Here is a 26562-nt window from a genome sequence, read left to right as displayed (position 1 = left end):
ACCCCTCACAGCTAAGGATCCTCTGTCCTTACCCCAAGCTTTACCCCTCACTCCCCCACAGCTAATGATCCTCTGTGCTTATTTCAGGCTTTACCCCTCACTCCCCACAGCTAAGGATCCTCTGTGCTTATCCCAGGCTTTACCCCTCACAGCTAAGGATCCTCTGTCCTTACCCCAAGCTTTACCCCTCACTCCCCCACAGCTAAGGATCCTCTGTGCTTATCCCAGGCTTTACCCCTCACTCCCCCACAGCTAAGGATCCTCTGTGCTTATCCCAGGCTTTACCCCTCACTCTCCATAGCTAAGGATCCTCTGTGATTATCCCCACAACGCGTGGCTGGCTATGGAGCCACATCAGCTGCTGGACGCACCAGGTCCCTGAAAAGAGCAGCCTCTACCTCCACTGCCACGAGTGTAAATATTTTTAGGCCCTGGCTACACTGGGAGACCTCATTTCTTTCCTTCCTCTGTTCTAGGTGCAAGAAGCACAGCTGCTTTGTCACCATTGTTGTGATTAAAACATTTAATGGGTGGCTGGATTGAGATTGGTGTAGACTCCTGAAGAGGGTGTGTGTGCACTTTCCTTCTCCATACACACTTTAGGTATGAGGGGACCCCAATGCTTTTCAGCCATAGGAGGGAACTCCTCCTCCACTCTTCAAGTTCTCCCCCAACTCTACCAACCAGCTGATCCACATAGAAACCCTATCCTACAACATAAATCCACACAAGTAGTACACTAGGAAATATTTAAACTATAATTTCCTGTTATTTTTGATGGGCATTTTGTTAGTTGTAAAATCTGGGTCCTGAAAGCTTTAGTAATAAGAAGGAACTATCAGGCCGATTCAGTAAAAACGGACGAACGGCGCTAGGGACACTAACGTGTCCCTAGCGCCTCCTTTTAGCCCAGAGCAGCGGCTGTCAGCGGGTTTGACAGCCGACGTTAATTTTGCTGGCGTCTGTTCTCGAGCCCACTGACAGCCACGGGCTCGGAAACTAGATGCCGGCAAAATTGAGGGTCCGGTTTTCGGCCTAACAGCCGCAGGCTGAATTCAAAATTTTTTTTTTTTTACTTTTTTTACTCTTCGGGATCTCCGACTTAATATAGCAGTTTTTACTACTTTTCTGTGCACGTTCCCGGTGCCGGAAGAAATTAGCGCCGACTTTTGGGTCGGCGCTAATTTCTGAAAGTAAAATGTGCGGCTTGGCTGCACATTTTCTTTCTGTATCCCGCGTGCATACCTAATAGGGCCTTCAACATGCATTTGCATGTTGAGGGTGCTATTAGGTGCCGCGGGTTGGACGCGCGTTTTCCTCCCCTTATTGAATAAGGGGTAAGGGAAAACGCACGTCCAAAAGCAGGCTGTATCGGCCTGTATGTTAGCTAAGGGCCATAGCAGGGAAGTATAATTATACAGGAAGATACTGCAACAATTCACTTCACTGCTCAGGCTGAATAAAACCCAGTTGCAACACAAGTTCCTCATGTCTGAAAAATGTAAAACACCTTTTCTCAAGGTTAGTTTTGTATTTACTTAGAAATCCATAAACCTTGAGATGGCCTTGATCTGGGTCACTGCCCTCACCGAATACAGATAAAAGGCTGAGACCATCTAGACCTTGGGAGAAAGGGAGTGAAGCTCTTCGGTTGTGGATATTGCTGCTCTGGTAGCTTCTCACAAGGTAAGAAAGAGCAATGTGGTGACGCGGAGGGACAATTCAGTTCAGAAGAAAGGCAGTGCTTTTGGATGGAAATGCAGGCTGGAATGTATCTGTAAATGTTGGTCAGCACAGTTATTTCTCATCACTGATGCTAAACATTTGCCATAATGGGTAACTCTGGTCTCCCTGTTTTCTTCCCTACAGATCCTCCCTGGGAACATCATGGTAGGGCTCAGTCTGGGTTGGGTTTCTACAGGGCTCCTCTTCCTGCTCCTCCTCCTCCAGTGTTCACGTGAAGTTTTAGGTAAGCAGGTTCCAATGTCTCGGGACTTTCGTTGGCCAGAATGGAGCTATATGCTTGGGCACTGTGGCTACCGAGTTCTTTGGCGAGGAGGGGAAAGGATCTTTTTTTAAATCAGAGTAAGATGGAAAGTAGTCAAGCCCTAGGACTGGTTGAACAGTGTGACTGCACCTCCATAAAATCCAAATCGCTCCCATTCTTCCTTCCCCACAGCTGTGGAAGTGACTGTGAACAACAACAAGCAGGACTACTCCCTGACTCTAGCAACCACAGATATCCTGAGCCTGGCCTGTGCTGTCCAGAATCACACAGCCGAGGAGGAGCTGCTCTGGTACCGAGAGGGCCAGCTCCTGGATCTGAAGAAGGAGAATCAGAAGAACATCAGTACAGTGTGCGTCTTTCCAGTCTCCTCCGGTGACAACAGGGTGACCTTCAGCTGCCAGCTCCAGCGCAACACTTCTATCCAAGTCTCCGTGGTCCTGGACGTTCAGTGTGAGAAAATCCCTCCCCAGGGTTCCCAGGCCTATTATAGCTTCTCTAGGGGGGGGTGGAGGGAGAGGCTTCAACACAATTAGAATTATGGTAGTACTGTTAGATACATTTAGATTTTTATATTCTGCTTTTTGCACTTTTTTCAGCACTTCAAAGTGGATTACATTCAGGTGTTTCCCTATCCCCAGAGGGCTTACACTCAAACAGGCCGATATAGTACAGTGCGCTCCGTCAGAGCGCACTGTTAGCCGGCATTTGGACGCGCGTTTTGGACGCGCTAGCTTTACCCCTTATTCAGTAAGGGGTAATAGCGCGTCCAAAATGTGCGTCCAACTCCCCGAACCTAATAGTGCCCGCAACATGCAAATGCATGTTGATGGCCCTATTAGGTGTTCCCGTGCGATTCAGAAAACAAAATGTGCAGCCAAGCCAAAGGTAGGCGCTAATTTCTCCGGGCACGGGGAAAGTGCACAGAAAAACTGCTTTTCTGTACACCCTCCGACTTAATATCATGGCGATATTAAGTCGGAGATCCCGAAAGTTCAAAAAAGTAAAAAATAATAAAAAAAATAAATTTAAAGTGGGCCCGCGGCTGGCGGGCTGAAAACCGGACGCTCAATTTTGCCGGCGTCCGGTTTTTGAACCCGTGGCTGTCAGCGGACTCGAGAACCGACGCTGGCAAAATTGAGCGTCGGCTGTCAAACCCGCTGACAGCCGCCGCTTCCGTCAAAAGAGACGCTAGGGATAGTCTTTTTACCGGGGCCTAATTTTAATAAATTAAAATACTGAGCCCACTGCTCTAACCACTAGGCTACTCCAATTGTCCACCCTGAAACCTTTGAAAAAGAGTAGGGAGGGCGGTGGGGGTGGGAAGGCTTGAGATGATGCTTATCTGAAGGTGTTAATGCCTACTGGGGGGCATGCTGGGATGTTTCTGCAGACTGGATATTTGCTGGTTTGGAATAAGAAAGGGAGGCAGGTCTGCTTGCGGTCTAAGAACATTACACTTGCAATCACTTCTGCGCAGATGCCATCTCATTCAAGCTCTGGGTTATGTTGCAGTTCCTCCCCAGCTGAGTGGGTACAATAATCTGACTGTAGAAGAAGGCAAGGATGTGAAGCTGACCTGTAACGTTAAATCAAACCCCCAGGCTGCAGTGGTTTGGTACAAGGACAACAGCACCTTGATCCTGGAGGAAGGACGCTACCATCAGTCCCTGACCAGCGAGTTCTTTGAACTGGCCATCAGCAAAACTCGGAAATCCGACAATGGGACCTACACCTGTGTGGCCAGATATGAAAATAAGACCCATGCTGAAATCCTATCAAAAGACTTCTTTCTGACTGTGGAAGGTAAGGGATACAGGCAGTATTTGGGCTCTCTGCTATAGTCAGGGGCAGGGAAGGGGTGGGCGCAGTGTGAGATGTGTCAGCCGCAGGCAATGCGACTTTTATGCAGTTTCTCCTATGAGATCTTACTTTACAAATCTCAGCTCAGAGCTAATAGTTCCCTGCTCCAGAGGACTTACAGCTGAAGTGTGTCTGGAATGAGTGAGTCCTATATAGCATGAGAATAATCCTTTTGGAGATGGCTTTTGATTTTATTGCCTTTACAGGATAATCTATTAAGCAGCAAGTCCATTCTTCCTCAGGACTTCTAAAACTATTGATTAACCCTTTCAATTTGTTAAATCACTCTTTATTGAGAGAACAAGCCTTAATTCCTGTAGAACAAGTTGTTGGAAGAATTTTTTTTTGTTCCAAGGGGTGTTAATTAATGAATTGGGAGTTGTTGGGTTGGTTTTTTTTTTCTGTTTCTGCAGACTATTTCAGTCTGTAGAGAGATGGTACACCAGGGAATGCACAGTGAAAAAGGTTATTTCCCCTTTCAAATAGCACTGAAAGTAGGGGACATTCCATGAAATTAACAAGGAGCAGATTTAAAACAAAGTGGAGAAAGTATTTTTTTTCCCAGTCAGTGCACAACCAAGCTGTGGAATCTGTTACCAGAGGAAGTGGTCAAGATATCTAGCTAAGGGGCTGATGCAATATAAAGCGAGGAAAGCGGGCGCTGAAAAGTCAGCGCCCGCTTTCCTAACGCACGCATGGCACCCGCAAGGGAGTCGTGCTAGCAAGGAGGTGCTAGGGTCGCTTGCGTGACCTTAGCGCCTCCTTGCTAACGCGACCTCGCCGCGGCTGCCAAGTTATTATTATTATTTTTTTTTTTACTTAAGAAAAGAGGGCTGAACAAGTTCTAGCGGAAAAGTCTATACACAATTATTAACCAGGCAGTCTTTGGAAAGCCACTGTTATCTCTGGGAGTCAACAACAAATGAATCCACTCTTTGGATCTGCTGGGTACTTCCTAGTGACCTGCAGTGACCTCTGTTGGGGACAGGATGGTAAGCTTGATGGACCTTTTGTCTAACCCAACATGAGGGGCCAGGCTGTGGGACAAAGCTTACCAATGAAGCTCCTCTCCTCACCCTCCAGGAGGCCAAAGGTACAAAGAAAATGAAACAGTTCTTCTTGTCAGATTCTAACACTCCTGTTGTGTCCTTGTTTTCTTGGCCAGACAGAAGGGACGTTTTCCCCCTGGAAGCAGTCATAGCTGCTGTGGTAGTTGTTCTGCTCACTGTTATATTTGGGATTGCTGCACGAAGAAAAAGGATATTTAAAGTAAGTGCTTCTCAGTGGTTATTTAACATTTACATGCATACACCTGTAGCACCTGTTCCAATGAACGTGGTCTCACATGGTGGTTAACTTCTGGGTCACCTACATGAAGAACTTACACCATTTTTTCAGAGCAAACTTATGCAAAAGTTTGGGCAAAAACTTAGCTATGCAATACTTCCCCTTGCAATGCATAGTGTATGAGTGTCTTGCGAGTATTTTAAAAATTCACGCAAATTGAAACTCTGCCCCCTCCCCCCCCGGACCGTGAAAGGATGCATGACATCGGGTTATGTGCATCCTGCCACGCTCACAAACCGCAGGCATTCACCCTAAGGCATCATTTAGTCCTGTCTTCATTAACCCACCACTGCCTCCCTCCTGGCTGCAGCAGTTTCTCAGCGCTTGTAAAAGCCTTTGGGACAGAACTTCTCTGCAATGTCCTTTGTGAAATCAAATTCATTTCTTTATACTGGCAGGATTCATAACGGATCTCACCTGCTGGTGGCAGACATGTTCTGGGCTTCCACCTAACATTGTTTAAGAAGGACATGGGGAAAACCAAAACTGGATTGCATTTTAAAAGGAAAATGCGGTGCCTATAAATAGTCCTGTTCTTTCTCGCAGTGTTTCAAAGCCGGGACTGCTACAACTCTGTAAGCATCCATACGCAGAAGAGACTCTTCCTCTCCGACCTTACCAGATACTGCGTGGAACCGGACTTCAAGATCAGCCTGTGCCATCCATCCTTCCGGCCTCGGTCACCTCTTCACTGTCCCTGCCCTCCCCCAAGCACACAAATATATAGAAAATGTAATCACAATCGGCCTCTGCATACCGTGCAGTGATGCCAGTTCCTCTCCTCTTGCAGTTCATAACAGGTAACTGGTGTGGAGCACACAGCGTTCCAGGGGGAATGCAAACTTTTCCATTGTGTGCTTCTCCCACTGAACAGAAACAGAAGAATAAGGATAATCTAAAAGAAAGCAACCAAGCAACCGTCTTGTATCCCAATGTTAAGTAACATCCTGCTGGAGGTTCTCTTGTCGTAATGATTTTGGAATTTCAGTACCTGCATCCTTGGTAAAGATTTTCCCTCCCAACTCTAGCAAACGCACAGATCATACAGCTGTGTGTTCCACTTCTCACCCGTGCCTCTTGTCATTTGTACTTCATCTGTATTTCTTGTCATGCCTAAAACTGATTTAAAATTACAGCCTCCAATTTCTAATTTGTTAATGAAGCGGTAAGGCCTGGGAACCCATCAAAGGCTCCATAAATACATACTAAGACATCTTCAGTCCTTTCCCAGTCAACAAATGTTTTGTTGGCCCAATAAAAGTTACAACATACAAAGATTCCAGTCCACAAAATGTTTTCTGATTATGACTGGGAAGAGTTTGCTAGTTAATGTGAAACTTCAGCTGACATGCTCAATGGAATTACCTCCCAGGGTTAACATTAACTGGTTTTTATACCACCTTACAATATAATACTGGTATGGTCTTTCTTCACTTCCAACAATTATTAAAAGCTTTTAGCTCATATCAGAAAATATTTTTTTGCCAAGTTCAATATATTTTTACAGTCAACTGACGTTAAAAAAAAAATCAGAGAATAGCAAGTCATTTGCCACATCTAAGACACAGACAGGCCAATGCAATAAAGCACAAGGTAAAATGGGTGCTCGTATTGAACGCTAGGGAGAAATTGTGTGTCCGTAGTGCTTAAATGCAATGGGCGCCCAGGAGACGTGGCTGTAGCACTTAACATAGGTGCTCAATACAATTGCTAAGGGCGCTCAAGAAAGAATTAATGCAATGGATTGATTACAAAAAAAACCTTTGTTGGACGCACAATATACACACACAATATACACGCACAATATACACACAATATACACACACAGGGCGAAATTGGCCTGGAACATGTATATTGTGTGTCCGGAAATTGTTGTTTTTTTTTAATCAATCCATTTCATTCTTTATTGTTTATCACCCCTCCTCTGTGGGGGAACAACAAAGAACAATATTTTGGATTTTTTTCATAAGCCCATGACTCGCAGAATGACTTAAATTTGCTGGGTTAAAAAGTGTGTGTTGGGCACCTGGAATCTATATGTGATGAGCACTATCAGCTATGCAGTTGTTTGGGCGCACATTTTGAATACCCTAACCCCCCCTTAGTGCGTCCAAAACATGCATACGACCGCTCATTAACCCGTGCACCTTATTACACCAGCCCCTAAATGGGAGAACAGCATTAGTGAATCAGGCTCAGAACGGGGCCCTTAGGCATTCTAAAGTCTTTCCTACAGGATGTGTCTGTACACACTCATTATAAATAATGTTCATGCCAACAACCAATTAGGTGACTGACTTATCCGCAGAAGAATCATTCTTATTTCAAAAGAATCTGTTATGCAAATTTACAATGTCTCTTATTATGTAAGAGTATCATCATAAATGCATTCAGGTATGAGAAACATAAAGCAAATCCAGATGTTTCTGACCACACCATACCAACCAGGTAAAATAAGTGTCCTACACAATAAAAGAGGAGCCTTGACAAGGTAATAACCCATTATCCCCACAGGGCCACATCCATAAAGCCACACCTGCCTTTGCTGCTGTGAGCTAGGTCCTGCTTACTCGGTGCTCATTTTTATGGACTTATTGCACTACCAACAACTGTTGGCCCAAGGCACCATAATTAAAATACATCATAAAAACCAAAAGATCAATGCAGCATCCTAATCATTGCAGCCATGATGTTCCAGCATAATAACATAGTAAAATGTTAGCAGAAAAAAGACCCAAGTGGTCCATCCAGTCTGCAGATCAAGTTTTGGTGGGGTTGTTTGTGGTTTTTTTTAGCATAATAGCTGCTACTCCATGCAGGTTAAACCCTCCCCTCCCCATACCTTCTGTTACATTGGGGTGATTCCCTCCTCTGAAACTCCAACAGGACCAGTATCACCCAAGCACAGCCCCCCTTGGTGAGACCCACTGTCCTGAACACAAATGAAGCCAGATTCCTGCAAGCTCCCTTCCTGACAGGGTCTGCTGTTCAAGAAAGCACAAAGCCACACTCACCCTCTGAGTCAACACACACAGTACATTTCAGGATAGCAGTGTTTTATTACTAATACCGTTACGCTCCCAAAAGCAGTGCAGAATTCACAGATATAGCAAAGACAAGAGCTACATTGATAATAAGGTAGTACAAACACTATTGTTACGATTAGAGGAGCTGAGTTACCTCTGTCAGTGAGGATTCGCTCTCTCCGTCTGTACTTCTGTCATCTCCCTCCCATACCTCTATTAGGTATGGGAGGGAGATGACATCAACATGTTTTGAGAGACACATACAATTTCCGAAAATATGATCCAGGGTAGGAACTCCCTCCCACAGATTCTGCACATCTGTGGTTTATTTCTTATGCCCATTCTCCATCTATGTGATAAATGGCTGGTGTCAGGCTAGCACTTAGCACTAGGTGGCAGCCTAGAGCGCCATATTCCTGGGGGGGCAGCTGGCAAGGGCACCTCCTTTCCGCCCATGCTGGTATCACATGGGTGGAAGAAGGAGCTGGCATGGCCGCTGCTGTCAGAAGCAAGGCAGCTGGAAGAAGCCATCTTGATGCAGTCAGGAGGAGGAGGACTGGCATGGCCCACAGCCCAGAAGGAAGAACATCACCCCTCCGGGTCAGGAGCAGCAAGGCCTGATGGAGAAGAAGCAGCAGCAGCTTCCTCACACCTCCTTCCTGGCAAGCAGGAGCCGCAGTGCAGTCAGGGAGGGGGCCAAAAGAAGTAGCATGGGCCTTCTTATTTGGGAAACCCGGTCGCGGACAGCCGTGACCGGGTCCCCCCTCTCTTACCTGCAGACACAGGAGCTTCCCGCTGGCTTCTCCATGCCGGCCCGCTCCACGTCGGGGCCTTCCCTCGTCGTTCTCTCCACGAAGGAGACTCCGCCCCATAAGCGTGCGCACACGCAGAAGGCCGTAATTTAAAGGGGCCGCAGCAGGAAACCTCAGCCCGGCCCCAAACCTGACGTCACCGGTAGAGGCCTATATAAGGCCACTTCAAACCTTTCTGCTTTGCCTTGGCAGCAGGTCGACTCTCCAGAGTAGCTGGTTGCTGTTCCTGATCCTGCTCCAGAGTTCTTGTGTTCCTGACTCTGCTCCTGTGTTCCTGCCAGTTCCAGCTCGACCCTTGTCCTGTGGGACCGCTCCTGTTCCCCGCTCCTGTCTTCGCTTGCTTCTTCGGTTTTGACTTCGGTCTGGTTCCTGGATTCCTCTGTCTGCTGCCCGTCCTGACCCTTGGCGTGTTCTCCGACCTCGGCTTGTCTGCTGCCTGCCCCGACCTCCAGCCTGGTTCCTCGTGTTGCACCATCGCTGCCCGCCTCGACTCCTGGACCGTCTCCGCCTCTTCAATCTTCTGCCAGCCTCGACTCGGACCGCCCTTCGGACTTCCTCCTCCAGGAGACCTTCGCCTAAGTCCTGCTGGCCCCGGTACCCAAGGGCTCAACCTGCGGGGAACGAGGGCTGTTATAGGTGAAGTTCCTGCCAGGTCTCCTGGTCCAGTTCCGCCTCCCGGCTACAAATGCCACTGTAGACTCCTTCAGTGGATCTTCCAACTCTCGAGCCGGCTCAAGGGTCCACACTCACAACATTCTCCTCCATCTGCATTCAGGAGCAGGGAAATTCATCTTCTCCTATTTACCTTTTCCACCCACTTATGATTTTATAGCCCCTCTCAGTTGTCTCTTTCCAAGCTGAAGAGCCCTAATCTGGTTGGCCTTTCTTCATAGGGGAGCCATTTCTTCCCCTTTATCATTTTTGTTGTCCTTCTCTGTACCTTTTCCAGTTATGCCACGTCTTTTCTGAGATGGGGCAACCTGAACTGCATACAGTAGTCAAGATGCAGTCACACCATGGATTGATACAGAGGCATTATAATATTCTCCACTTTATTCTCCATTCCTTTTAAAATCATTCCTAACATTTTATTAGCTTTGTTGACCGGTACCACCAGAACCGATGCAAGCACAAGGTGGATTAGGCAGCTGCCTAGAGCACCACCATTCTGGGGGTGGGGCAGTGACAGCATCTTCCCTTTCTCACCCTGGCAGGCCTAGAAGAGGAAGTGCTGTCACCTGGGCCTGCTGTGGTAGGAAGGAGAAGATGCCATGGCCCTCACCATCAGGAGCAGGAGCAGTGGAGCCCATGTGGCCGTCAAGAGCAAGCTGGAGCAGCAAGGCCCATGTGCTATAGGGATCAGGCTGGAGGAGTGGGGCCACAGAGCCCGAAGAAAGATGAAGAGTCTCATCCATGGGGGTTGGAGAAGGCTGCTGCTGCTGCAGCTCGAGCTTCCAGAGGACTGAAAAAGTAAGTAAGGGGGTTGATTTTAAGACCCGCATGCACAAGGACGTGCCAGTTTTATAACATGTTATACAATCCGATGGCCATGCGCATGTGCACGGGGGAGGGGGATTTTAGCAAAATACGTGCGGCGATGCAATTAGGCCTTCCCCAGTTCTCTCCCAGTCTGCTCCAATTAAGAAGCGGACCAGGAGGGAACTTTTCTCTCTCTAGCCCTGCCCTTTTGTACATCTTCCTCTCTCCTCTCCTCCCCGACCCCTAACCTAAACCTACCTATCCCTAACCTTTTTATTTTAATACTTACTGCTCCCCGGGAGCAGAAGTAATTTCCATGTGCCGGCCTGCTGCTAATGGCCCACCCAGACCCCGCCGCTCGGCCCACCCCTTTTGCAGGGCCCAGCACTTTGGCGCGTAATGGGGGTTACGCATGTGGCCGGGCGCATTCTAAAATGCGCGCACGGCCCAGCCATGCGCATAAGCCCCGTTTGTTTAACGCGCGTGGCCCTTTTAAAATCGGGCCATGAGTGAGAAGGGCGGTGGGGGGTATCTGAGAACTCTCCAGATTTTCCTTCAGAGACTCAGGAAATTTGCATCAATCGCTGGGACTCAGGAGAAATGCTATAAAGCCTTTGCCTCTCTGTTTACTGCTCCAGCCACCCCCCTTCAGTAAGCCTGGAGCACACATTGCAGGTAGCAGGTGGGGAGAAATTACAGCCGTGATTCCAGGATTCTGGGCTCAGCTGAGGGTGGAGAAAGGGTGCATAAGTTTGTGAGCTGAGGTTTATAAAGGGATGGAAGCAAGGAGAGCGCTGGCATCATGAGGGAGGAAAGGAGGAATGCTGGGGTCATCCCAGAGAGAGAGAGAGAGAGAGTGTGTGGATTAGCATTGAAAGTTGATAGGATGAAGTGAAAGGGGATAGACTCCTGAGTAATCTTAGGAAATATTTCTGTACAGAGAAGGTGCTGGATGCATGGAACAGCCTCCCAGTGAAGTTGGTGGAGATGGCTCTGTTTGCTGTTAGAAAAACTTGTAGACAGTATTAAAATTGGTTGAATAGTACAGGGTTGTTGAATATTAAAAAAAACAAAAATTCTTTGGGTCAGCAAAAAGAATTGAGATACTAGTCAGATCAGTATACAATATCACGAGGAAGTATTGGTTTTGCACACTGAGGTTAGGAATTTGGGCGTATTTTTGGATTCGCAACTAACATTTAAATCTCATGTACAGTTTCTTGCTACATAGAAACAGAGAAACAGAGAAATGATGGCAGAAAAGGACCAAACGGTCCATCCAGTCTGCCCAGCAAGTTTATGGTAGTCTCTGCCGCGCCGTACAAGTCACCCCCACACTTATCAATTTCCCAGACAGTCAAAGTCAGGGCCCTTGCTGGTTGCTGTCTGAGTCCAATTCCCTGTTATCTCTTGCCGTTGAAGCAGACAGCAATGTTGGAGTTGGAGTTGCATCAACAGTATGAAGGCTTATTGGTTAAGGGTAGTAACAGCCGCATTGGCAAGTTACCCCCATACTTATTTGCTTTCCCAGACCATAAAATTTAGTGTCCTGACTAATTCCCCTTTCCCCCCTGCCGTTGAAGCAGAGAGCAAGGATGGAGTTGCATCAACAGTATGAAGGCTTATTGGTTAAGGGGCGGATTTTCAGAGCCCTGCTCGCGTAAATCCGCCCAAAACCGGGCGGATTTACGCGAGCAGGGCCCTGCGCGCCGGGAAGCCTATTTTACATAGGCCTCCCGGCGCGCGCAGAGCCCCGGGACTCGCGTAAGTCCCGGGGTTCTCGGAGGGGGGCGTGTCGGGGGCGGGCCCGGTCGTCGCGGCGTTGCGGGGGCGTGTCGGCAGCGTTTTGGGGGCGGGTACGGGGGCGTGGCTACGGCCCGGGAGCGTGGCCGCGCCCTCCGTACCCGCCCCCAGGTTGCGGCCCGGCGCGCAGGAGGCCCGCTGGCGCGCGGGGATTTACGTCTCCCTCCGGGAGGCGTAAATCCCCCGACAAAGGTAAGGGGGGGGGTTTAGACAGGGCCGGGCGGGTGGGTTAGGTAGGGGAAGGGAGGGGAAGGTGAGGGGAGGGCAAAGGAAAGTTCCCTCCGAGGCCGATTTCGGAGCGGCCTTGGAGGGAACAGGGTAGGCTGCGCGGCTCGGCGCGCGCCGGCTATACAAAATTCATAGCCTTGCGCGCGCCGATCCAGGATTTTAGTGGATACACGCGGCTCCGCGCGTATCTACTAAAATCCAGCGTACTTTTGTTTGCGCCTGGAGCGCAAACAAAAGTAGGCTGTTCGCGCTCGTTTTAAAATCCGCCCCTAAGGGTAGTAACCGCCTCACCAGCAAGTTACCCCCTTGCACTCGTCTTCATTTCCATGTTAAACATTGTTTTTACAAATTGAAAATGCTAAGATCCTTAAAGTATTTTCTGAAACCTGAGCTGTTCAGCACTGTTTTGCAGGCCTTAGTTTTGAAGAATTTGGATTATTGTGGAAGTTTCTTGGTTGGTTTGCTGAATAAGCTTCTTAGGGATTTGTAGTTGGTACAACATGCTGCTACTAGGATAATAAGTGGGGTTGGATATTTTGATCATATTTCTCCAGTTCTTCTCTGTTTACATTGGTTGCCTATAGGGTGGAGGAATCAGTTTCGGATTGTGGTTATTTTACACAAACTTTTAAATGCAGAGACAGGATGTATGCTGGCATTCTATCTAAACTGGTATGTTCCACCCTGATATTTGAGGTTGGCTGGTTCACATTTATTATGTGCACCAGACGTAAAGTTATATAGTTTACAGTCCTCCCAAAAACGAGCTTTTTTTTTCAATTGGCCCTTGTTTATGGAACGATCTTCCCAGTGAAATAAGATCTCAGAGTGATCTGAAATTATTTCGTAAGATGATAAAGACTCACTATTTTAAGAAGGTGTTTAAATTATATTTTATTTTTTGACTCATTTTTATTGTTTAAAAGATGTATAAGATTTCAGCTAAAAATGTACTAAAATTTAGGGTCCTAAGGTTAGGCTCCTTCCCTTTTTTGAAGGAGTTAATAAACATGTGGATAAAGGTGAACCGGTAGATGTAGTATACTTGGATTTTCAGAAGGCGTTTGACAAAGTTCCTCATGAGAGGCTTCTAGGAAAAGTAAAAAGTCATGGGATAGGTGGCGAAGTCCTTTCGTGGATTGCAAACTGGCTAAAAGACAGGAAACAGAGAGTAGGATTAAATGGACAATTTTCTCAGTGGAAGAGAGTGGACAGTGGAGTGCCTCAGGGATCTGTATTGGGACCCTTACTTTTCAATATATTTATAAATGATCTGGAAAGAAATACGACGAGTGAGATAATCAAATTTGCAGATGACACAAAATTGTTCAGAGTAGTTAAATCACAAGCAGATTGTGATAAATTGCAGGAAGACCTTGTGAGACTGGAAAATTGGGCATCAAAATGGCAGATGAAATTTAATGTGGATAAGTGCAAGGTGATGCATATAGGGAAAAATAACCCATGCTATAATTACACAATGTTGGGTTCCATATTAGGTGCTACAACCCAAGAAAGAGATCTAGGTGTCATAGTGGATAACACATTGAAATCGTCGGTACAGTGTGCTGCGGCAGTCAAAAAAGCAAACAGAATGTTGGGAATTATTAGAAAAGGAATGGTGAATAAAACGGAAAAAGTCATAATGCCTCTGTATCGCTCCATGGTGAGACCGCACCTTGAATATTGTGTACAATTCTGGTCGCCGCATCTCAAAAAAGATATAATTGCGATGGAGAAGGTACAGAGAAGGGCTACCAAAATGATAAGGGGAATGGAACAACTCCCCTATGAGGAAAGACTAAAGAGGTTAGGACTTTTCTGTTGTGAAAGTGGACCCTTGTTTCGAGGTAGTGGCTACCGTCGAAGGGCGAGACCTGTTGGACCGTAGACTTGCTAGAAGACTTCACCCTGGAAGCACGCGACCCCCCCAGGAGGAGCCCATAGGGGTCCGGCCGCTGGGACTTAGGCGACTCTTCTGAAGACTGTAAGATGTCTGGATGCAGGCGCCTCCTGCAGGTCGTGGGTTCCAGACGGCTGGCGCCTCCAGCAGGTCGTGACAGTCTAAGAATGGAATTCAAGAAGAGTTCAAAATCCAGTCCAGAAATCAATACCTCAGCAAGGTCCGATTCCAGTCCAGGGTCGAAGCAGGAGAACGGTCCGAAGCCGTACCAGGATCGAGGCGGGAGAAGGGTCCGAAGCCGTACCAGGATCAAACCAGAGAGGAGTCCAGAACCGTACCAGGATCAAGCCAGAGAAGACACGTCCACCAGTCCAGAGGTCAGCAACAAAGAATCAGTCCACGGAGCAGGAAGAAGGTCGGACGGAGAAACAAAACAGGAGCCAGGAACCACTCAAGGCAAGAACCTCAATACTAAGGCAAGGACTGAATGCTCAGCCCTTGCCTTAAATACAGGAAGCAGGAGGAGGAGCTACAGGGGGAGCCATGACACTTCCTGTCATGGCACCTTTAAGAATCTCCTGCAGCCGCGCGCGAGGCCCTAAGAGGAACAGAGGGGAGGAGTCAGCTTGCCGCGGAGCCTCGCTGCCGGCTCAGCACTGGCGGCAGTCAAGAAGAAACAAGAAGGGCTGCCTGTCCCGCAGACACCTGTAGTCAAACCCTGGCGAACCGGGTAAGTTACCCTTGCTGCCCCTGGTCCTTTCTTCGTCGCAGCCGACCGCGGCCGGTGGCCATGACACCCGGTCCCGGTCTGCCGCGACCTACGCCACTAACATTTTCAGCTTGGAGAAGAGACGACTGAGGGGGGATATGATAGAGGTGTTTAAAATCATGAGAGGTCTAGAACGGGTTAATGTGAATCGGTTATTTACTCTTTCGGATAATAGAAGGACTAGGGGACACTCCATGATGTTAGCATGGGGCACATTTAAAACTAATCGGAGAAAGTTCTTTTTTACTCAACGCACAATTAAACTCTGGAATTTGTTGCCAGAGGATGTGTTTTTTATTGTTTTTTTGATTCAATCTCTGTCATACTGTTATGAATTTAAATGTAACTGGTTGTTATTATGTAAACCGGAGTGAAGGCAATGTCAGCTATACCTCGGTATATAAACAAATGCTAAATAAATAAATAAAAATAAATGTGGTTAGTGCAGTTAGTATAGCTGTGTTTAAAAAAGGATTGGATAAGTTCTTGGAGGAGAAGTCCATTATCTGCTATTAAGTTCACTTAGAGAATAGCCTCTGCCATTAGCAATGGTTACATGGAATAGACTTAGTTTTTGGGTAATTGCCAGGTTCTTATGGCCTGGATTGGCCTCTGTTGGAAACAGGATGCTGGGCTTGATGGACCCTTGGTCTGACCCAGTATGGCATTTTCTTATGTTCTAACTTGCCAATGCCTCTTTTCCTTAATTTGGGTCCGTTTTCCATTTTTTGAGGAATGGCCACTTGGCCTTAACTACTTCCTTCACCTCCCTATTAAACCCACGGTTACTTGCCCATATTAAGGATTCTCTATAAAGTATACACAGCAATTCATAAATCTATTTACAACATATCCCCACTCCACTTAAGTACCCAACTTCGTTTTCACTCTTCATCTAGACCTATCAGAGGAGCTTATAAAGGCACACTCTATGTTCCTTCAACAATATCCTTACATCAGAAACGTACCATCTCTTTAGCAGGACCCGTCCAATGGAACATGCTCCCGCCAGACATCCGCCTTGAGATCTGCTTCGCTTCCTTCAAAAAGAAAATTAAAACCTGGCTCTTTAGCCAAGCTTTTCCAGAACTTTGATTATTTTTTACCTCCAGCTATCAAGATTTTCTCACCATCGCAATCCCTTCTGCAGATCACATTTATCTTAGACAATTACGCCTTATTTTATGATTTGGTTTCTCAAAGAGACTATACAATTTTCTCAATGTTATTTTTCGAACCTGTTTTCCATGTTTTCCAAGTTCTATAACCTTGTTATATGTACCGCCTCTTGGCGTAATTTTTATGTTTCAATGTAAACCGATGTGATCTGTATTTTAATACAGGAACACCGGTATATAAAAATCTAAAAATAAATAAATAAATAAATAAGAGAAAAGCTGACTCCGAAATTAATTTTCCAGATACTGAACCACAAGTTACTCCTCCTTCTTCTCCCTCTCCGTTAGCGCTCCTAATCCTTCTGTAGCCTGCACTGCAAACCCTGCCCCTCCGCTCCCGGCCTATCACCCACTCCCTCTACTTCCTCGTTCTGCCCTGCATACCCCGCCCCTCCACTCTCGACCTATCACCCAGTCCCTCTACTTCCTCTTTCAGCTCTGCATGCCTCGCCCCTCCATTCCCAACCTATCACCCAGTCCCTCTACTTCCTCTTTCAGCTCTGCATGCCTCGCCCCTCCATTCCCAACCTATCACCCAGTCCCTCTACTTCCTCTTTCAGCTCTGCATGCCTCGCCCCTCCATTCCCAACCTATCACCCAGTCCCTCTACTTCCTCGTTCTGCCCTGCATACCCCGCCCCTCCACTCTCGACCTATCACCCAGTCCCTCTACTTCCTCTTTCAGCTCTGCATGCCTCGCCCCTCCATTCCCAACCTATCACCCAGTCCCTCTACTTCCCCGGTCTGCACTGCAGGTTCCGCCCCCACGATGGCCCGCCCCTCTCCTTCTGTCCTATCACCGATCCATCTCCTTCTGCAGTCGGTATTGTAGGCCCCGCCTTTACCCCGTCCTGCCCCTTCTCTTCGCCAGTCACCGGAGCCATCTTTCGCGCCCCTCCCCCTACAGGCTCTGCTTCCTGTTTCCGGCGCTAGGCCCTCCTTTTCCGCTGCCGTGCCGGTCCCGTTTGCCTTTCGGTTCTGGTCTGGACGGTTACAGGATGAGTTCGGGTAATACTCGGTGGTGCTGACCGCTCTGGTGTTTCCCTCAACGCAAAGAGACGGGAGGGAAGTTGGCGGCGATCGCTGAGTCATGATTGGGTTGCGCACAGGGTTTCGGGCCTCAGTGACAGGAAGCGGAGTGGGGGAGGCTCCTGGTGACAGGAGGGAGGGAGCTCCGAAGGGGGCAGACTTCCCGATCTCCTCCGAACTCGTTCTCGGGGAGCCGCAGGGGCTCTTCGTGGGTATCGCTGCAGCACTAACTGGGAAAGTTTAGATACCGCAGTCCTAGCCAGAGGTTGGTGTAAAACCCTCCAAATGATCCACAATCTGAAAATCAACTTTGGTCTTACATCAAACTGTAATGTAAATAATTATTTTGGTTTTATTTATACCCGAGCAGAATGAGGATATTCCTGCGGTGTATATGGCTTTGGGTGTTTACAGGCTGAAGCATTAAATGGATGATAGTGAGTGTACCTTGCTGATCTCTGCAGGTCTCAGCTTGGAGAAGACGGCGGCTTTTGCCAAATACCTGAAGTCAGAGCCACGGTTCCTGTTGGCCCAGAATGTGGCCACCTGCAGTGATCCCCTGGAGGTCTGCCTCCATAGGCAGGTGGTCCAGGACACGGCTCATGTGTTCCAGCATTCTGTGCCTGCAGAGGGAAAACCTATAACCAATCAGAAAAACTCAGGTGGGCAGACAAGCTCCCAAATAAGCCTTTGTTTTACCATTTTAACCTGTAACTTCTTCATTATATTGTTAATTTGCTTTCCATATTTAAATTTTTTGCAGTAGGTGCATGGGATTAATTGTCACAAGAAAGATTTTTTGAAGGGCTTAATAAACGTGGACAAGGGTCAGTCACTTGATATAGTGTATCTGGATTTTCAAAAGACATTTGACAAAGTCCTTAGAGGTTGATTAGGAAATTGAAGAGTCATGGGATAGGAGGCAGTGTCCTATTGTATTGGTAATTGATTAAATGACTGAATGGTCATTTCTCTCAATAGAGAAAGATAACTAGTGGAGTGCCTTTTAATAAATACATAAATGATTTGGAACAAGGAACAACAAGTGAGGTGATCAGATTTGCAGTTGACACAAAATTATTCAACGTTCCTAAATTTTGAGCTGATTTGTGAAAAATTGCAAGAAGACCTTGCAAGACTAGGGGATTAGGTGTCTAAATAGATGGAATATAATGTGGATAAATGTAGAGTAATGCAAATAGAGCAGAATAATTTGAACTATAAGTACACAATGCTGGGTTCCATCACCACCGAGGACATGGAGTCATTATGGACTACTGTAATTCAATTTAAATTGGTCTACTAGCTTCTTGTATAAGAATACTGCAATTGCTGCAAAATGCGCTGCCCGGCTTATTTTGGGGCAAAGTATGAGAGAGCACATAACACTGGTCCTTTTTTGAGTTGCACTGGCTACCTGTGGCTTGGCAAAACCACAGGTGGCATCAAATTAATCTGTTTTGAATCTTTTCCTAGGGCTGACGCAACACTTCACATTTAAATCTCACCCATGCATTGCACTCATCTCAAAGAGGTTTCTGGATGTTCTTTCTGTGTGAATGGCATGTTTGGCTGATGTTAGAGAGAAGCTTTCTCCATCACCTCATCAATATTGTAAGAACATAAGACTTGCCATACTGGGTCAGATCGAGGGTCCATCAAGCCCAGTATCCTGTTTCTAACAGTGGCCAATCCAAGTCACAAGTACGTCAGGATTGTAAACCCTATGTAGATCCCATGCTGCTAGTCTTTGTATTTTTTGAAAGAGTAAATAACTGATGTACATTTACCCATTCTATTCCACTCTTGATTTTAGATTACTTTTAATTGTCATCTTTTGTACTTTATTTTACTTTCATTTGAATTTGTGTCTGTTTTAACCAATTTTATTGTATTTCTCATTAGATTTATATTTTAACTGTACACAGTCTAGATTGTTTTATAGAGATATATTGTATCTCTCCCCTCTGCCATCCCTTCTCCAAGCTGAACAGCCCCACCCTCTTTAGCCTTTCCTCATAGGGGAGCTGTTCCATCCCCTTTATCATTTTGTTCACCTTATCCACTGCAACTATATCTTTTTGTGATATGGTGACCAGAATTGCACCAAGGTACGGTCTCACCATGGAGTGATTATAAGAGACATTATGACATCTACCATTTTATTCACTCTTTCCTTCCTAATAATGCCTAACATTCTGTTTGCTTTTTTGACCACTGCCATGCACTGAGCCGAGGATTTCAAAGTATTGTGGAACTTACTACCTGAAAACTTCTGCCTTATGACATGCACTAAGCCTTTAAAATTAGGCTTAAAATTTATCTTTTTTTCAGCAGGCCCTTTTGTGAGGAGTCTGGTCTGTCAGGACCGTTTTCTTTACTTTGGTTGCCCTCTTGTCTCTCTCTGTTGATGTACTAGTTTTGTTATTATTTGATTATGTAATCTGTACATCAACTGGAGCCTGCCACCCGATGACTAATAAATAACTACTTTGAAATCCTCAGCTCAGTGTGTGGTGGCAGTCAAAAAAGCCAATAGAATATTAGGTATTATTAGGAGAGGAATGGAAAATAAAAGAGAAGATATCATCATTCCTCTGTGTTGATGCATGGTGTGACTGCACCTTGAGTATTGTGTGCAGTTCTGTTCGTCCCATCCCCTAAAAGATATAGTGAAACTAGAAACAGTGTTGAGAAGGGTATCCAATATAATAAAGGGGATGGGATGGCTCTACTATGAGGAAAGGATAAGAGGTTAGGTCTCTTCACCCTGGAGGAGAAATGATAGTGGTTTATAAAATCCTGAGTAGGGTGGAAAGAGTAAAAACTATTAAAACTAGCTGTCACTCCAGGAAGCTAATAGGTAGTACAGTTAGAGCAAATCAGAGAAATTATTTTTCATTCCACGTACAATTAAACTCTGGAAATTGTTTTCAGAGGATGTGGTGAAAACAATGCAGCTGGGTTTAAAAAGGTTCTGGACAAGTTCTTGGAGGAAACGTTGAGAAAGCCATGCTTATCATGTTATAAGCAAGAAGAGTTGGACCTTTTCTCTGTGATTCTGCTGGGCTCCTATGAGCTGGATTGGCCAGTGTCAGAGACAGGATGCTGGACTTGAAGGATCTTAGTTCTGATCCTGTGTGGCAAGTCTTATGTTCTTAAAGACAAGATGTTCATAGGAACTTGAAAGTTCCCTATATCAGAACCACATGTGAGGCGATACAGATATTTAGGTCTTTCAGCAGCCATACTAAGTATTTTGTCTGTACATTGCTGATTACTTTCTGGGTGCTATTTGTCAGCTCTTCTTCATTAGGTACTAAACCTGTATTTAATACATTTTAACTGGAGCTGAAAGAGCTGTAGAAACGATTGTCCATCTGTTTTTGTGGGGACACAATCTGGGGAAAGGGGAGCTGCAGAGGAAGGAGGGGAAGTAAAAGAGCATGATCCTAGCACCTAATCTATTAAAATGACTTATGTTCAGTAAAAGTAAACGTTTTTTTCAACAGTCAAGGTTGAAAACCACTCCAAACAGCAACCTTAAAAAGTGGTATGACTGCATCAGGCATCCAAGGTAGCACTAGGTAATCTTCACGTAGTGTAGGTTACAACCCTAACCAGCAGTGGTATGGCTGCATCCGTCTTTCAAGATGGCTAGAGTATAACCTGCATAGAGAGACTGCAGATAAAACCTAATTGTAAATGGGTATGGCGAGGACGGATGTTTTGGACAACAGCCTCATTAATTTTGGTAGCTGTGGGGATTTTTATAAAACTTGTTAATAAGACATGGCAAGGGCCTGGGTGCTGGATTAAGTGTTGTTCTGGTCTTCCTCAAAAGAAGACGCTGACCAGACTGTCATAGAGGCCAGCACTGTGGCGGATTTGGGACATTTTCTGCCATCGTGTTTGTATGCCAGTAGACTGCATTGTGTTTGTTTCTGTTATATGATGATTACTGATTTTACGGATGTACTCCATCGCAAACCTTTTGTTAGGCGTGTGGATAATAAATACGCTTGGGACAGATGTGATGGGAAGAAGGGTTGAGGGGGAGGGGGGGAAATGTGCTGGGGGAAGTATTGAGCTCATCTGCCCAGGCTGGTAGAAAACCAGAGGAAGACTCAGTGGGCAGACTGGATGGACTCTGTATTACTTGAGTTCTCTTTCTGTTTGCTGCAGGCAGATGCTGGATATTCTCCTGTCTAAATGTCATGCGCCTCCCTTTCATCAAGAAGTTTAACATCGAGGAATTTGAGTTCAGTCAGTCACACTTATTCTTTTGGGACAAGGTACAGCTGCATGTGCCCGAGTTTGTGGGTATCTGAGGGGCAGAAATTGGTAAAGGGATGGGGTTAGTTTATTTTTCTTTTGTTTGTAACTTCTAAAGCCTGCAAATTATGAGCTCGATTCTGTTTAGGCGAACACTTGTCCGAGGTTTATACCAGATGTGAGTTTTCAGAACTGCTTTGGGCCATGGTGTTTTTGAATACCAGAGCTCCAGTTAATACGCAAAGATAGAAAAAAATTAACTTTTCCTAGCGTGTAGCCAGATGGACTCAGGACCAATGGCTTATGCTCCCCTGCCAGCAGATGGAGACTGAGTCAGGTTGCAAAGCTGACATCACAGTACATATGGCCATGCAGTGACCTCAGCTCTCCTGTATTCTCTGTCTTCAGCATCTCCCTACAGGGATTATTGTACTTTTTGGAAGGATAAATTCTACTTTCTAAATTGAAGGAAAATTGAGCCCCGCTCTCCTGCGGTGATACCTAAAGGTCCCTCCCCCAGTTGAGAATTCCTGAGGTGATTTCCGAGATCCCTCAGAGGTGTGCCTTGGTCCAGTAGCCGGTTCCTGGCGTGGGCTTTTCTACTTAAGCAACTGAAAGGCAGCGGGTGCAGGAAGCAGACTGCGGCAGTGACAGCCAAAGCCCTCTCCCCCTGCAGCTGGCGATTGGCTCTGAACTCAGAAAGCACTGAGGCCAGATAAGTAACAAAAAAAAAGTCACCTCCCGATTCAGAGACATTTGGAGGGGTTTCAGTAAGACTTCCTCCAGTCTCCTTGCTCGGTGCGCCGTACTGACATTGTTCCCGATCCCGTTGGGGTTAAGGGGAGTGGGCTTGTGAGCTACCACTTTAGGCTTGGTCTGCACACCAAGTGGTAGGCCACGGTGGTACCATCTTGTGTGCATCTTTGGTATGCTGTATTGTCCTTCATAGAATGTTGGTACATGCAGTGCTCTGAGCTCGTGCCGTATGCATCTTACTAAGCACAGAACACAGAAAAAGCTGGGCGTACGGATTGTGCGTGCGCCTTGCCGCGTCCTGCTCAGGCGCTCTAAATCTGTGCACATACATTTTTAAGCATGAGCCGATAGGACACACAGTTTCCGCTGCCAATGGCACCATCAACCAAGAAAGCTAAGCGCTATGCTCTTTGCAGCACTTGCCTTATTAGAGCCTCTCAGTCTGACCTGGACACCAACTTATGTCATCGCTGCGAAGAAGCCCAAGGGTAATTGACCTCCTTGAACTTTGCTAAGCCAGGCTTCTTCCATTCGGATGATGGGTTGACCACTGCCTTAACTGGAAGTATGCCGGACCTTTGCATCCCCTTGACAGGCTCATCCGAGGGAGAGAGAAATTCAGCTGGTTCCACCTCGGTACCTCCTGGACTAAGCATGGACCTGGCTGCCTTTCCCTGGATGGAGTTTTTCCAGGGACTACAAGCCTTTGTGCAGGCGCAGTCTACTGCCTCTCTTGACCCAGTCCGGATGGAACCTCAGCCGGTGGCCCCTCAACTTCCGTTCCTACCAGCAGGCCCCGAGGTATGCCTCACCTTACCAAGGGTATCCCTGGCAGGGACCCAGACGGCACAGGTGAAGAGGAGGATATAGATTCCTTGGAAGATGGGGAAATTCACCCTGGGCTAGAACCATATCGGACCATGTTATGGTTATTCCATAAGAGACAAATTATTGGCCCTAATCTCCCAGACCCTGAAGATTCTGGGAGTTCCTGGGGCGGATTCTATGACATAACCAAAGAAGAACCCCATTCTGGTTTCCCTGTGAAAGACCGCCTGCTACCTTTCAGTGATGGATGCCCTCCAGGAGTTGATTGATCTGGAATGGGATGCCCCAGAAGTAAGTTTTAAAGGGGGCTGAGCATTGGAAGCTCTATGCTCTTTGGACCAGGCGGTAAGAGAATATTTGCATTTTCCTAAAGTGGATGCACTGGTCTGTACCGTCTCTAAACGAACACCTATCCCAGTGGAAGGAGGAACAGGTTTAAAAGATGTGCATGATAGATGGATTGAGTCTATCCTTAAACAAGCCTTTGACTCTATAGCAATGGCCTTGCAGATCGCTTCTTGTTGCGCTCTGGTGGCTTGTTCGTGTCTACTTCTCTCTCAGGAGATTGATGACTCCAGGGTCAATTCCAGAGCAGTTATGGAAACCGTTGCTGCCGCCTAAGCAAACGCAGGCTCTGATTTAGTCTGTACTTCGGCCAGAGGAGTGGCCTCAGTGGTGGCAGCCAGATGACAGCTATGGCTGCGGAACTGGTCAGCTGACGCAACTTCCAAAGCTAATCTTACAAAGATGCCCTTTAAAGGATCACTCCTATTTCGGACCGAGTTGGAAAAACTGGCCAGTAAATGGGGCGAGTCTCCAGTTCCCTGGTTACTGGAAGATAAGAGGAAGCAGCCACAGCATCCCTCGCCTTTGAGGGGTTGTTCCAGTGGTTCCCAGCATTTTCGGCCCTAGAAAAATTTGACATTTGAGAGATCTTGGCCCTTTGGGAGGTCCCATTCCTTTCGTACCTGACAGCCCAGGAGAGGGGCAGGTTCGGGTTCAATCTCATTCTGAAACCCACAATGAAATTTTACCAACCCACCTTCAGGATGAGGAGATAGGGGGTCACCTTTCTTTTACCAATGTTTGGTCGAGATTACTTCAGACAAATGGGTACTGGAAGACATTCAAGAAGGATATACACTAGAATTCCTCTGCATTCCTCGGGGTGTATTCATGATGTCTCCTTGCCACTTCCAGTACAAGAAGCAGGCAGTGGAGATTACCCTTCTAAGACTCCTCAGGATGAGTGTGGTAGTCCCACTACCTATGCCCCAGGAAAGTAGGGGGCATTATTCCATTAGTCGTACCCAAGAAGAAAGGCTCCTTTCGCCCCATCCTGTCAACAGTCACCTGCGAGTAACTCATTTTCACATGGAAACCTTACACTCTGTGATAATGGTCGTACAACTGGGAGAGTTCCTAACCGCCCTGGATCTATCCGAGGCCTACCTACATATTCCAATCTGGAAGGAATACAAACGTTTCCTGCAATTTGCGGTGATGGGTCACCATTATCAGTTTTGGGCATTACCCTTTGGCTTAGCTACTGCCCCCAGAACCTTCTCCAAGATCATGGTGGCTGTGGCGGCAGCGTTAAGAAAAGAAGGGATCCTGGTGCACCCATACTTGGACGATTGGCTGATTCGGGATAAGTCTGTGGAAGAGAGCCTCCTGGTAAACCAACAGGGTGATCTCGCTGTTACAGGAACTGGGCTGGATAGTAAACCTCACCATGACCAGCCTCAAGCCTTCCCAGTCCTTGGAGTATCTGGGAGTCCAATTCGACTTAGGCGGGGCAAAGTCTTTCCTCCATCCACACGGATACAGAAGTTGATGTACCAGGTGTGTCACCTGGTGAACACAGGTCACTGCAGGGGTGTATCTAAGATGATGTCAGCTTTGAAACCTGACTCCGTCTCTATCTGCTACAGGGGAGCATAACCCATTGGTCCTGAGTCCATCTGGCTGCACTAAGGAAAACAAAACTATCAGGTAAGTAATTTCTCCATTCTGTGGGCAGGGAGCGGCATTCTTGGGTGAAAGATCTTACAGCAGAGAGTTGTTGTGTGGTTTGTTTGTTTGTTTTTTTCTTACAAGGGCATCGACTTAAGCTTTTCTCTCCTGTAAAATAATTTAGTGCCGCCTCATAATAGAAATTGGGATTACATTTCCCCAATCCTGAGCTTATTAACGGATCTATATGCTGTGATGTCTGAATTGAATCTTTCTGTTTGCACCAGTTTGATTGTATTATTGGTTATCGCACCTTCTATGGTGTGTGACGTTACCTCCTTGCTGCGTTGCAATTTCGAGAGAACAGCATGAGCCGCTATGCATTTCTATTTTCTTTCAGGTTGAGCGCTGTTATTACTTCCTAAATGCCTTCATTGAAACGGCGCACAGGAAGGAGCCCGTGGAAGGGCGGCTGCTGCAGTTCCTGCTGTCAAACCCCTGTAATGATGGAGGACAGTGGGATATGCTGGTGAACCTCATTGGTAAGTTGTATGTTCCCTGTACGTATCCAGATCAGTCCAGACTCCTGGGTTTATGCATCTCTGCCAGCAGATGGAGACAGAGAAAGTTTTACTGACACTGCTACATAATCACTTGTCACCTGCAGTCCCTCAGTATTTCTCTGTCTCCAGCAGATGGTAGATGGTGCAAAACCTCTGCAAAGGATATAGTGTGTGACTTGGTATACTGCGCCTGAGCCACGTTGGGCTTTACTCTGCCTGCGTTTTGGGGGGTGGGGGGTGAGGGGCCGTCCATCAGCGTGGTGGCTGCTAAAAAGAGAGGTTGCTCCCTTGACAGTTCCCCCCTGCACATTGGGGTTCAGAGTGGGTCAGGGCCTTGCTCTCTGTCAGCTTGGGAACAACGCCCATTTTGAGCTGTCATGCGGCTCTTGCTGGGCCAACTGAGTGGGGTGGGATTTTCCCCCAAATCTCTCCCTGGCCTTTTCTAGCCCCGGGAGGAGCAGGGAAGGGCAGATGGGCTGGAGGCACCCGTTATGCCTGGTGTGGGGTCCTCTGGGACTGGGGCTCCCAGACCTTTTTCAGCTGATTTTGTTCTGCTTCTGCATGATGCCTCGTTGGCTCAGCTGGGGGTGCGGGCCCCTCCTCCCGAGGATCTGGACTTGGGTTCCAGGGCAGGGCAAGCTGTGAGGAAGTGGCCTTCGCTGGTTCAGTGTTTGTTGGGCCCTTATCAGTCGGGTGATGAGTCAGAGGGTTCAGAAGGGGTTCCTCAGTTGCAGGACCTGGGG

General features: G+C 47.0%; 2 protein-coding genes and 1 long non-coding RNA gene across 3 annotated transcripts in view; 2 read left to right on the top strand and 1 right to left on the bottom strand.

Annotated features, from left to right (window-relative positions):
* Nucleotides 1-1600: 1600 nt before the first annotated feature.
* Nucleotides 1601-5974, top strand: TMIGD1 (transmembrane and immunoglobulin domain containing 1). The gene is made up of 6 exons (XM_029613941.1): nucleotides 1601-1686; nucleotides 1870-1969; nucleotides 2180-2458; nucleotides 3521-3811; nucleotides 5034-5137; nucleotides 5762-5974. Exons 2-6 carry the CDS (start codon nucleotides 1888-1890, stop codon nucleotides 5792-5794), a joined length of 789 nt encoding a protein of 262 aa, XP_029469801.1. The 5' UTR covers nucleotides 1601-1686; nucleotides 1870-1887; the 3' UTR covers nucleotides 5795-5974.
* On the bottom strand, nucleotides 4629-16263 carry LOC115097836. The gene is made up of 3 exons (XR_003858344.1): nucleotides 16204-16263; nucleotides 5973-6081; nucleotides 4629-5111 (listed from the first exon to the last, which is right to left on the bottom strand). It is a non-coding gene; the product is annotated as an uncharacterized LOC115097836 (long non-coding RNA).
* Nucleotides 16264-17268: 1005 nt separating this feature from the next.
* The window catches only part of BLMH (bleomycin hydrolase), a 77342-nt gene continuing 68048 nt past the window's right edge, over nucleotides 17269-26562 (top strand). The window contains exons 1-4 of the mRNA XM_029612466.1: nucleotides 17269-17420; nucleotides 17906-18103; nucleotides 21627-21736; nucleotides 25657-25798. Coding sequence (XP_029468326.1) covers nucleotides 17411-17420; nucleotides 17906-18103; nucleotides 21627-21736; nucleotides 25657-25798 — 460 coding nt within the window. The 5' untranslated portion in view covers nucleotides 17269-17410. The remainder of the gene's footprint in view (nucleotides 17421-17905; nucleotides 18104-21626; nucleotides 21737-25656; nucleotides 25799-26562) is intronic.

The sequence above is a fragment of the Rhinatrema bivittatum genome, chromosome 8 (genome assembly GCF_901001135.1).
Source record: "Rhinatrema bivittatum chromosome 8, aRhiBiv1.1, whole genome shotgun sequence".
Taxonomy (NCBI): domain Eukaryota; kingdom Metazoa; phylum Chordata; class Amphibia; order Gymnophiona; family Rhinatrematidae; genus Rhinatrema; species Rhinatrema bivittatum.
This window is presented reverse-complemented; position numbering and strand designations above follow the sequence as displayed.

Bases quoted from the DNA above. Each gene is read 5' to 3' on its own strand.
- TMIGD1 (XM_029613941.1), top strand. From the start codon at position 1,888: ATGGTAGGGCTCAGTCTGGGTTGGGTTTCTACAGGGCTCCTCTTCCTG. The intron at 3,812-5,033 runs GTAAGGGATACA...TTTCTTGGCCAG, and splicing joins CTTCTTTCTGACTGTGGAAG to ACAGAAGGGACGTTTTCCCC. The intron at 5,138-5,761 runs GTAAGTGCTTCT...TCTTTCTCGCAG, and splicing joins GAAGAAAAAGGATATTTAAA to TGTTTCAAAGCCGGGACTGC.